The sequence below is a fragment of the Pimephales promelas genome, chromosome 19 (genome assembly GCF_988280905.1).
Source record: "Pimephales promelas chromosome 19, fPimPro1.hap1.1, whole genome shotgun sequence".
Classification (NCBI taxonomy): domain Eukaryota; kingdom Metazoa; phylum Chordata; class Actinopteri; order Cypriniformes; family Leuciscidae; genus Pimephales; species Pimephales promelas.
In genome coordinates, this window is record NC_142787.1 from 23,001,275 (window position 1) to 23,014,457 (window position 13,183).

Below are 13,183 nucleotides of genomic sequence, written 5' to 3' on the forward strand. Positions count from 1 at the left end.
TATAAGTTCATTGTTTATAAAACATAAACACTGTCAAACATTACAAAATAAATAAATAAATAAATAAATAAATAAATAAATAAATAAATAAATAAATAAATAAATAAATGAAAACAACAATAACATCATTTTCCTTTTGTGGCCCTTTGGGATTGTTTTTTTGTTCAGTCTTTTTGGAGTACCGTAGGCTAATAATGTTTTATTTGACTTTTCTTTATCTTATGGACATATTCTTTTTGGCTTTTACATTAATGACAAAAAATGGGACAACACAAGTTTTGTGTTGTTGGGAAAAATTGGGAAAACACAAGGTCATAAATATAAATACACAACAAACCACACTTTCATTAAGCGAGAAATAAATTTGTATTTTGGTACAATTTCAAACTATATTAAGAAGAAAACAATATATAACAATAATTATAAACATATTTACCATTCTCCTTTTTCATTATTGTGTATACCAAAACTCTTCCTTTCTCCCTTTTATTGTTTCTACTGTTGGATACCTTGTTGTTACTCTTACCTTTTATTAGTTTCTAATATAATTGCTTCCCATTGTACTTTTTCTTGATAATTAAATGTAGGAATATGTGTGTTGTTTATTTCTTCTTGTGTGTTATATTTGCATTAATACATAAAAAAGGTGTTTTAGCATAAATATGGTGTGTTTCTATAACAGTTTTGCTATTGTTCTTCTTCCTAATTATTTATTATTTTCCCCCAATACTTATTTTTTTTCCATTCATTTTTTTCCATCCATTAATTCTTTTATTTTTTTTATTTGTCATCTAAACTATATAGTGTTGTTATTATTATCATACATTTGTGTAAAGTTGCATTACTTTCATAGTGGGTTATTTTGATGGAAAAACTGTCAAACATTTGTCATGTCAATAAAAGCAAACTCAAATTTAAATTGATAGTCTTCAATTGGGAACTCTATTGGAGCACAACTCTATCAACATAAAGGTCACGGGTTAAATTCACAGCTTGTAATATAGATAATAAATAAATACTAGTGAAATACAATGCAAATTTACAGGCAGTTCTAAAGAAGGTCACAGCTTTATTTCATCACAGTAATTAAAAGAAATGCATTTTCACAAAAATCCAGAAAATCACATTGTATGATTTTTATGTAGTGCCTAATTCATTAGCATTTTATTGCATGACATGAGAAATTTGATCACTTGCCATCCAGTAAGAATTCCAGCTCTCACAGACCTGTCAGTTTCTCTTCAAGAAGCCCTCCTGTTCTCCACTCATTACTTTATTTTGTATTAACTCCAAAATTACCCGAATGAAAGACTCCAACCTTTCCACAATGGCTAAGACCAGAGAGCTGTGTAAGGACAATCAGTGGTTAAAATTGTAGACCTGCACAAGGCTGGGATGGGCTACAGGACAATAGGCAAGCAGCTTGGCGAGAAGCTAACAACAGTTGGCGCAATCATTAGAAAATGGTTCACATCTTGTTCAAGATGATGGTCAATCTCCCTCGGTCTGGGGCTTCATGCAAGATCTCACCTCGTAGGGCATCATCACGGGGAAGGTGGGGGATCGACTGAGAACTAAATGGCAGGACCTCAATGACCTGAAGAGAGCTAGGACCACGTTCTCAAAGAAAACCACTAGTAACACACCACGCCGTCATGGATTAAAATCCTGCAGCGCAAGGAAGGTCCGCCTGCTCAAGCCAGCGCATGTCCAGGCCCGTCTGAAGTTTGCCAATGACCATCTGGATGATCCAGAGGAGGAATGGGAGAAGGTCATGTCGTCTGATGAGACAAAAATAAAGCTTTTTGTCTAAACTCCACTCGCCGTAAACACCATCCCAACCGTGAAGCATGGAGGTGAAAACATCATTCTTTGTGGATGCTTTTCTGCAAAGGGGACAGGATGACTGCACCGTACTGAGGGGAGGATGGATGGAGCCATGTATCGTAAGATTTTGGCCAACAACCTCCTTCCCTCAGTGAGAGCACTGAAGATTGATCATGGCTGGGTCTTCCAGCATGACAATGACCCAAAACACACGGCCAGGGCAACTAAGGAGTGGCTCCGGAAGAAGCATCTCAAAGTCCTGGAGAGGTCTGAACTCAATAGAAAATCTTTGGAGGGAGCTGAACGTCCCTATTGCCCAGCGACAGCCCCGAAACCTGAAGGATCTGGTGAAGGTCTGTATAGAGAAGTGGGCCAGAATCCCTGCTGGAGTGTGTGCAAACCTGGTCGAGAACTAGCCTACAGGAAACATATGATCGCTGTATTTGCAAACAAAGGTTTCTGTACCAAATATTAAGGTCTGGTTTTATACAATGTGATCAGGATTTTTGTTTTAGATTCCGTCACTCACATTTGAAGAGTGCAAAAATTACAGACTTCTACATGCTTTGTAAGTGGGAAAACCTGCAAAATCGGCAGTATGTCCCCACTGTATGTACAACATATATATAGCTAACATCAATTCACTGGCATAATTCAGATATACATGGTGTGCATTATAGCACAACACTGAGGTCTATGTAGTTATATATTTAGGCATTGTCGATTGGGGCTTGTAGCCTGAGCAGTCTTTAACAGCAACTTTATTCTGAACACAGTTAGGAGCTGGGAGGTAACTATCCTCCATTTCCAGAGTAAGCTCAGACATCTGGGCAACATCGACTGGTTCTAGAATGGACATATTATAGGAAGGGTTTTCAACAATTGAGGTAAGTTTCTGAGCACAGGGCTGTCGAGGAGGATAGAGAACTGGAGATTTAGACATATCCTGGTTGTAATATTGTGCAGGAAACACTGTCGAGTTGGAGCGGATGGGGTCAGCGCCAAGCAGACTTTCCGTTGTTAGAGGATGCTCTGAATTGTGGACTTCATGGATCTCACACTTCATCCACCCCTCATTCATCTGGGTACAGTTAAAGCCCTGAAAACAGGAAACATTTGTTAAAAGTCTTTAGGACAATAATTTCTAACTGGTGTGCCACAGATAAGGGTCAAGTGGCGAAACTGCTTTTCATATAAAAGTAAACAAAAATGACATTCCCATTTTTTATTATATTATTGTGTGCCACAAAAAGCGTTTGTATTACAAGTGAGCCATATTGAATGTTGTCTGGGTTATAATTTAGTTTGACCTTGCAGAAGCTCAAGGTTTTATTGTTATACCAAGTGGCAGGTTAATTTGCGCACAACCTTTGATGTCAACAACAAGAAGTTAAGCATATTCATTTTGCTATGATGACTATGCACAAGTATATAGTCTGTTGCAGCTTATTATATGGTTTTATTGGGATACAAAGTTGTCCCAGACATGATGAGAACACACCCGCAACCCATTTTTGGCTTGTGACCCACATCATGATACATGCAGATCATAATAATAATTAGGGGTTGGGGAATCTGTCAGGAAATGTATCAATAATAATCAACATTGATGGCTCACCTTTGATTTCCATTCACCTGCAAGTTTTGGTTCAGGAATATCTGGATACAATAATTTCTTTACCCTGAAGGAGAGTAATGATTTAATTGCAGCTGAAAAATTGAAAAATCGAAAATACTGGGTTGTTGAAATACATGTATGACGTGATGTTTCCATACCATTTTCTCTTCCTGTAGCAAAGGACTGTGATGATAATGAAGACAAGAGAAGTTGAACTCAAACCCAAAACAGTGGCCACAATCATCTGCTCAACTATGAAGAATATGTCACAGTGCACACAATTTGTTTACTGAACATTATAAAATAGTTCAACCATCAATAGCTTCAATTATATTGTAGAATTAAATATCTTTAGCCTTACTGTTTTTTTCGACGTTCATTCTGAATGTAGCGGGATCACCAAATCCTTTAGATGTAAAGGCACTAACATTGAAGGTGTAGGAGCCTGAATCTAAGGTCAAACTAATTTCAGGCACTAAAATGGAAAAACAAAGCATGAGTAACATTACTCATTTGTAATGTACAATCGTCTATGGAGAGGGGGAGGGGGGTGCTTATTAGGGAGTAAACCCACCGAGTGTCTTTGTTGTGATAACAGGTGTTTTGGAATCATCATCCAATGCTATGACTCTGTATCCTTTTATGAAGCCTTTTTGCTGTTGGGGGGGCACTTCGTCCCAGGAAAGTTCAAGGTTCATGCCATTCTGTTTACCTCTCAAATTCCGAACTGTCCCTGATGGTCCTGGGAACAGATATTAGAAAACACAATAATAGAGACAATGTGAGGTAAACATGAAACATTTTTATGAAAAACTACAATAAACATTTAGGTTGCACAGACTTAAATAACATTGGTGGCATTTTAGAACGAAACTACAGGTTATTTATTGGCATCTATGGTACCTTGAAGAAACTTTAAAATCGATGGAACCTTTCCATTCATTAAAAGGTTCTTTAGATTTTTAAAATGTTCTTCACAATTAGGAGAAACGACTTCTTTTAACCTTAAAATGGTCTTCGTTTCCGGTTTACACTTCTGGGCTTCGGGGTCTATACGACCCCAACAATTGATTGAGTAATTGTACAAAAAAATATACATTTTTTTAATCATATATCATATTTTTTTTGTTTACTTCTCATCTATTCATTACTGCTGTGTTTTTAGAGATATAAAGTATATTTGTATCCATATAGACCATTTCACAAGATGTAAACAACACTGGTCCAGAAGCACTTCCTGTTTCAGTTTTTTAACACTACATAAAAGCTGGGATAAAATACAACCAACAGAACATTTAAAACTGAATCAAAAAGTTAAACAAACATCTTTAAGATGTTTTCTTTACATGTGAAATACAGAAAACAGTTACAAACTGAAACAGGAAGTGCTTCTGGACCAGTGTTGTTTACATCTTGTGAAATGGTCTATACTACACAATTCCTCGACTACACCATTAGCTTTAGCATTAGCATATGAAATATTATTTTTTATGAAACATTGCTCTAGCACTAGGCCTTCATTTCTGTGTAAAAACTTTCAGATTATGCCAGATTTTTTTTTTTTTTTTTTTTTTGACACATGAAGAAAATATATTTAGTTTTTTTTTTTTTTTTCACATTTCCCAATCATTTCAATGTGGGGTCATATTGACCCCGAAGACCAGAAGTGTAAACATTTTTCTACATATACCTTCAGAACAACTGAATCAAGCCCAGTTTTTTGTGTTTGTATAGATAGATAATGTATGAAAAGTCACAAAATCTTATTCCACTGAGATGAAGGGAACCATTTTTAAATAAAAGTCGATTGGGGTCGTATAGAAAAGGGCTAAGAACTGCAAGTTCTTCAGGGAACCAAAAATGGTTCTTCTATATGGAATGGATGTGAAAACCCCCTTTTGGAACCTTCATTTTTAAGAGCAATCAATACATCATTTTATCAGTTATTAAATACAGAATGCTTACGTTGCTCTATAGCATATCCCTCACTCCTCTGCAGAAGCATTGGTTTATCATTAATGCAGGCATAGACCGAGACAGTATATTGCACTCCATCGTCAAAAATACCTGCGAAAGATAGAATTATTGAAATAATTTGTTCACCAGCACCAACAAATGTAATTTTAGATGTTTTTTATGAACATAGCCACAGGTCAATTGATGAACAATTACACAAATTCTGTATCAAAACAATAACAGCTCAGAAGTGAGACAAATGACTCCTCTTTATGTTCTCAACTCACCATTCTGTTTCCAGGTGCAAAAAGCGGGATTGTCACATTCTGGGATCTTCTTCCATTCCACAGCACATTGTGACTCATAGTAGGTTGGAAACCATTCAACAACATAGCCACAAGTGGAATTAAAGTATCCGTCCCAAGCTATTTCAAAGCCACCATTACCAACGATTTGGCTTACATTGACTTTATTGTCTGTGAAGAGTATGTTAAAAACTTTATTAATTTAAACACACTTTTCAACCCATTTAAAAAGCCTTTTGAATATACTTTGAATGCTCACCAGGATAACCGGGAACGATGATCATAGAAGGAGGAGAAAGACCAGCTGAGTTTTTTGCTGAGACTATGATTTTTTGATCAATTCTTTCATTCCCAGGGGAGATATTGTAGCACATTTGTGTTTCTGGTGTTATGTCAATGATTTCTCTCCTCTTGTCTTTGGTAAGTTTATATTGCGTAATCGTCCCTTGGCTTTGTTGTTGTGTTAGAGGCTTTATAAAACAAGAAAAATTGATTGTAGCCACAAAATGCAGAGCCACAACAGAGCCAAATCATATAAACTGCACTTACCTTCCACAGAACATATGTGTTTTGTTCAAAATACTGAATCCAAACATCTACTGCTTCTGGAACTGAAAAGAGATTATTAGTGTGATTCCCTAAACGTGATTGGCCGAGTGGCAGTCATTGACTCATCACTCACCCGACTAGTTCAAAAACACTAATTCATCCAGAAATGTAACTGCGTGTTGCTCAGAAAAGTGCAATGGTGTAATTTGCCATAGCTTCGTAAGGAACTATTCACGTTGGTGGAGAAAAAAATAATGTGTGTTGTGTCCATACTGTAAGTTACTCAATATAAACGTCTTGCATTGAAGTCTTGTATAAAAGCAGTATCACTCACAAAATGATGTAGAACTATAAAAACAAAATCATATATACTGTATATATAAATGAATGAGTATATTTTCTAATAAGTTAATTCTCTGTATACTTACTGTCCTCTTTAGTGGAGAACAAAGTACTTTCACTCCAGTCACCCAGTTTGTATAAATGTTCATCAGACCAACATCTCACTTTAACTGTGTAATTAGCAAAGGGCTGCAGATGGCCAATGACAATTGATGAAAGTCCCAGTCCACTGAAGGTTTTCTGAAAATATAGACATTTGTGAGAATGCAAGGCCTTGAAAGTTTAACAGCAGAGAGCTAAAAGAGTACAGTTATCAATTTTTAATGCAAGATAATAACTAATGAAACCAACATTGTAAATGCTTCCGTTGAGCATCGCTTGGCAAATCATCGGAAATGAAGTATAATTTTTCACGTTCCAACTCCATTGAAGAGTGACATTTCTTGCATAAGCAGCATGGGATAGTTTACTGGGTGCTCTCAACCATACTGTGCAAGAAGAAACAAAGATTAAATTCACAAATAAACACTGTGGAAGAGATTCATCAATATTAAAATAAATAATTTGTCATACCCCGATGTGCGGGGTCAGCTGTATCCGTGATAGTCTTCACACCAAGGGGATTTTTGGCAGTCAGAGTCCAGGTTGTCACCTGATTAGGCACCGCAGGCAGGGCACATTTATTGAAATCACAATCTCTGACAAATACAAAACACTTAGAATCAGTGAAGACTGGGTATGGATCAAATGATAAGAGTAACCATTGCACTGTACATTAATGGATGATATATTGTTGGCTGTGGGGTTACCTTCCATTAAGTGAGTAGATTGTCTTTTTAGTACCGTCCAGGTAGGTTTTTCGACCACGATTCCAGTGACATTCTACAGAGCTGAGATCCCGTGTCATACATGTAAGATTGTGGTCATCTGGAGGATCTACAGCAGCCAGTGAAACGAAACATTTCAGGCCAGGACTCAACTTAAAAGCTAATCAACACATTTGGTATACACTACAGTTCAAAGTTTGGGGCCAGTCATTTTTGTTTATTTGTGAAAGAAATGAATACTTTAATTTAGCAAAATACTTTTACTCAAATAAATTGATCAAAATGTAAGCATATAAATCATGTTCTTTTGCCATCACAGGAAAAATGACATTTTAAAATATATTAACATAGAAAACAATTATTTTAAATCATAATAATATTTCACAATATTACTATCTTTACTGTATGTTCTGATTAAATAAATCTGACTTTTGAATTGTATAAGTGTTAGTTTATGTTTTATGTTGGGGGGGGGGGGGAACCTTACAGCCAATAAATACTGAAGAGCCTCCTGCAATGCCTCCTTTGTCATCACAAGGTATGTCTAAAGTCGGTTCCGAAGGGCTGAGACAGTGAAGTGGTTTTGTGATGTACGTCCTGTTACTGATGCGGATTTGAAATTTAGAATCGAGCGATGGAGCGGTCTTGAAGATGCAACAAAATGTGATGTTAGTCCCAACCATAAAAACATGATCACGAGGATAGACAGACATTTCCGTGGCAGTAAGATCTTTTCCTGTTATTTTAAAGGCAAAAAAGTAGCGTTAAATTCAGTTTGTTGTTCAGTTGTTATTCTCTTTTGCATAAAATGTGCATACAGAATGAGAGCAACCTGTGGCTACAAACCTTCGTACGTGTATAATGGTGTCCATTCACCAGTGTGATCCTGATCTCGACGCCTGAGTCTGACCGAATGGGAGGTGCACTGCAATGGTATAGGTGAGGTCCATTTCCAGTGACGATGGGTTGTATTGTCTGGCGTCACATGTACGGTTTCCTAAAACAGTTTTTCTCATTGAATAGACATATCTTCCATTGCTCCAGCAAAGAATCTCAAAAGATCAACTTACATTGTGAACAAGATTCATCTTTTCAGTATGATAAACCTGCACCTCATAGCTGACTTCCACGGATTCATTATTTTCAGCAAACCCATCTCTCCATTCAACATTCAACACCCATGCACCATAATCATCGGTGTCTGTTTCTGCATACACATTCACCTCTTTTATAGAAAGTGGATGCCCTGTTGATACACAATTTGAACATTTATTCTAATTAAGGGTCTCAGATAACATTTGAAATAAATGGCTATTGTATTATTAAGAGTTTAATGATATAGTTGAATGCATTTAAGACTCACCATCCTGTTCCGTTGTGCAAATCAGAGAAGAAAGCAAAGCACTGAAAAGCCAGACTGACATTATAGAACTCATCAGTGTCTCCACTAGCAATCAGATCTGCTGAGGAAACAAAATGACATTAACCATGGCTGAATAACATCTTCTAAAAAGGTATTAAACAAAAATAAACAAACTGTCTTCCCTAATGGGTTTTAAATTAAAGGACATTTACGGGAGATGGTAAAGTGGAGAGAGACTGATAATGGAGTCATCAAGACATGACTCAAACCCGAATTCCCATGTGTACAGTTTACAAAATGGTTTTAGTTATTTGGATTTTGACACTCCAAATCATTTGTGAGTACAAATAGTATGTTTATATAACCCTCAAAATGTTTCCTTATAAGAAACTGGAAGACCTGGAAGGAAGAGAGGGCTATACTATCTCCATACCATATAATAGCAATTTTGTTTTTGCTATTACCATCCTCATACGAGACACAATCACACTTGAGTTGATCACCTCCCAATTTACACATCATTCCCTTCAGCCATCCCTACCTGAAATCACCCAAAAGTCTATATGGTTTAATTATGAACAATTATCATACAGTATTATACATGTTTGGTGTTGCAACCAATTGCGACTGATACAAAGGTCTCATTCAGAAGTAAAGCAAGGTAAAGGTGTGGAGAGTTTAGAGATATCTTGTTGACTGTGTGCCCCCATGTAAATCAACTTCTGCCCCCATTAAGTCTGGGACGGTGATTAATGCAAATTCTCTCTGTGAACTGATGCTTACGTTTGAACTGCCTTGATTTATGGAGATGCTGAAGAAGGCTCGTGGTGATTTGTAACTCAAATTAGCCTGTGATTGTGGAGTATACGCAAAACATTCCGCTTTATGTATTTTATAATGTCAGGTTCGCATCTTCTCTCTTTACTCAAGAGCATTTGATGTTTTGTATTTATCATCTTTGAACTGATTATGAAATTGGCATGATATATTTACCTGACATGATAAATTGTTACATTTGATTTTATTCCGACTGACTCTGAAATTGTTTTCCCAAGTACATCAAACAGATTTGTATGTTACCGCAAGTTTTGTGTCAGATTAGTGACGACTAATATTTGGCGCTAAAATTCAAGTGTAGGCCTACTTGTTTTGCAAAGAAGTGAATTTCCGTTTAGGGCAGCAAATTTCAGCTTGACCAATCTAAATCTGGGTGGGTCTTACCTCTGTTTTATTTAATGTTACTTTAGATAAGTGTACGTGAGAAACCACAGCATGACGAATCCATACGAGAAGTAAAGTTGGTTGGCTTATGTAGTAGTGGCCATACCTCTGCCTAAAGTAAACGTTACTTTAATTTCAAGTACATGCAATCATGGGGGCTATACGCTGATTTCATGCAGCCGCCATATTGAAATGGGTCCGGTGGAAAGAAAACTGGAAGTGTCGCCTTTAATCATAGGAGAGTTGCGAATGCGATGGCGTATTGTTGTGTTTAATGTAGAAATTAGTTATTCTAAAAATGTACATACATTTCTTTCATACTTTAGACTATGTACTGTGAAATTCATTTATAAAATAACATATTTTTTATATATATATAATTCAGAATGTAAAAAAAAGAAGCAAGAATAAACTATATACATATCCTATATTGGATATTAACATCCAATTGTGTAAATTGCGGCAGCAGCTTCAGGTTGGTGCTCCAAGGCATTATTATTGTTGCTCCCACCGGAGCCTCGCTTTCGATTTCAAAATGGCGGCTGCGTGAAATCAAGCGTATACCAAAGTATCTTTGATTGTGTAAGCGTGAACGCGACTGATCTCAGGTAGCAATTAGGCCTACCTCTGTTTTAGTGACCAAACAAAGCTGGCGAGCTTGTGATCGTGAGACCCGCCTAACATGAACGGTTACAATATTAGTAAAGAGTTAAATAGAAAAATCAAATGACCAATAATAATTGACCAATAACCAATTGGCAATCTAAGCTAAATTTGAGGTTGTGATAAAATGGAGTCAGATAAAAGCTAAAATGGAATTCAATTACTTTGCAAAGAGGAAAGGCGGTAATATGAAGACAAACACGCCTTTGGACTTAGATGGGCTTATATGACCAGAAATGGATAAGCAGTGAATAAATAATCTATTTGAACATCTATTATCAGGCCATTAAGAGAAGCAATGCTGACTTTTTGTGCATTACTACTGGAAAGCTATAGATGCTCAATGTCTATTGAATGAGACTATCATCATCAGATATGATCTGCAGCTATACAATTAGTAAACGGTAAACACACCACAGATGGTGACTGAACAGGCACAAATGTTCAAATCCTAACATGTTTACCTTAACCAAGAGTTAAACTTTTTAATATGATTGACAAATCTAAGCTCAAGAGACCAGTTAACACACGTTCTGCATTTGAGTCCTCCTTCATAGACCCTTGACAGAGTACAAGGTTGAGTTTTCAAATTTGCAATTACTTATATTGTAGTTTTACAAAGTGAATGCCATATTTCCAGGGAGCCAGTCCACCATGAAGTGACTAATATGTATTGTCTGTCTTATATTTTGAAGATGGAAGATGGAGAGAACCTGTATATGCAGGTGCCAGAAACACCCACTCTTGGCAGACTGCAAGGGAAGGGGCGAGAAACACCCGAAACCCTCTCTTTCCCCTCTGCTTTATTATCAACTTATGTGGGTTGTGCCTCGGCACGGCACAGCATGGATGAATCACCGCGCCGGTGTGGATACTGGCATTTGGAATCACAGATTTGACTTTTTGGAAGTATGACCAACATAAGAATTTTCACTGGAAAATGTCCTCTGACCAAGAAAGTAACATTACTTCTGTTCTGACAAACTAAAGGGAAAAAAAGCATTGCAGTAAATCGTGCTGATTAAATCTAACAATCCTTTATCATATCATGTCAAACCATGCATATAGCCTACTTTGTTTTCAAATTGTTAATGTTAACAACATCAGCATTGCGTGATTACATTTGCCCTTCCGATTTTTATCCTTGTTGGGCCCGGTTGCAGTCTCTTTTTTCCTGTAGCCACTAGACTTTTGCATTTTACAGTGGAGGAATCTCTAGTTGTCACTGGTGATTGTCATTTGATCCTTTCTGGATCCACCATCAAATTGCTAAGTTTCATTATATCAAGTGTTGTGAGAAAAGACTATAAATTCCCACCTCCAACATCCTCACACACGCAATATAGCCTACAAGCCGAGACTCCTTCTTTACAGTATATTGTACAGATCTAATGTACTGACGCAAAGACATGCTCGAATCTCCTGCAGAAATCCACCAGTACCACTGAAAATTAAAAACATTATTACATGCTTATTATTCTGAATCGAGCTAAGGCAAGCAGATAGTTTTGAACACTGGCTGGTTATGTTCTCACTCAAATTATTTTGGATAAATTTTTAACCCCCAAAAAGTGACAGACTGCAGCTTTAATTATAAAAAATTTTAAGTATTTTGATCAATTGTAGGCTATTGTAACTTTTTTTCTTTCTCATTTGGTGGATTTTAGACACCATATCTTAAAAAAACAACAAAATATCTACACATTACATTTTTTGCACTGTGGTGACTGAGAGCTGCTAATCACTTGACTAAAGACTCGAGTTGGAAGTTAGGACAGGACCATGCATGTGTCATTAATTATTACTAATAATTATAATTTATTTTAGGAATATTTGAAAGTGCTGTACAAACCAAAGGGCTGAAGAATACATCAAACAAAATACAACTAATCGCATGAGAGTGAGGAAAAGACAAACGGCGCATGCTCACTGCTCATCTCTTTCTCATTCACTGTATCATTAACAATCAGGTAAGTTACGCCATAAAACACATTCAAATAGTAAACATGCCAATCGTACTCATAATTATAGGAGCGTTGATTATGGTTACTGAGAAATGTAAATTAAGTCTCTTCATGAGCAGTTAAAAGAATAAGGAGAATAAACACCCACCTAACCTCACTGTAGAAGAATAAGCTTCGGTTTTCCTTCTATTATTTTCATCCGAAAGCAAAAATGGAAAACATAAAGCCGAGTTACAGAGAGCAATAAAGTTCACCCGTAGTTCACAGTTCACACTGGAGAACATGAGCAGAAGTGTGAGAAAGCCTACGACGTGGGAGGATCTCAGTGTAGCGTGCTGGAAGTTGAGCGTCACTTGAATGAATCAAGAATAACAAGTTTATTAACCCCTAACGCACGTTGAAACGATTCCCTAGTTCCATCCCGTAGATTTTAAACTCTAGAATCGATAATTTTCCTGCGTATTGAAGGCCTACTTCCAATGAGTATCACCACCAGACAAAAGATAAGAATTAAACTTCCAATTTCATATTGTAAGCATGTATTTACG

At 36.6% G+C, this 13,183-nt stretch overlaps 1 protein-coding gene across 1 annotated transcript; it reads right to left on the reverse strand.

Annotated features, from left to right (window-relative positions):
• Positions 1-1,049: 1,049 nt before the first annotated feature.
• On the reverse strand, positions 1,050-12,955 carry lifrb (LIF receptor subunit alpha b). Its single transcript, XM_039687992.2, has 18 exons — positions 12,784-12,955; positions 8,788-8,884; positions 8,495-8,670; positions 8,271-8,421; positions 7,912-8,160; positions 7,407-7,533; positions 7,171-7,295; positions 6,949-7,085; positions 6,684-6,837; positions 6,256-6,317; positions 5,966-6,176; positions 5,689-5,877; positions 5,411-5,512; positions 4,020-4,187; positions 3,807-3,920; positions 3,604-3,697; positions 3,446-3,509; positions 1,050-2,926 (listed from the first exon to the last, which is right to left on the reverse strand). The coding sequence occupies exons 2-18, from the start codon at positions 8,858-8,860 to the stop codon at positions 2,522-2,524; spliced, it is 2,601 nt and encodes an 866-aa protein (XP_039543926.2). The 5' UTR covers positions 8,861-8,884; positions 12,784-12,955; the 3' UTR covers positions 1,050-2,521.
• Between the last annotated feature and the right edge of the window lie 228 nt (positions 12,956-13,183).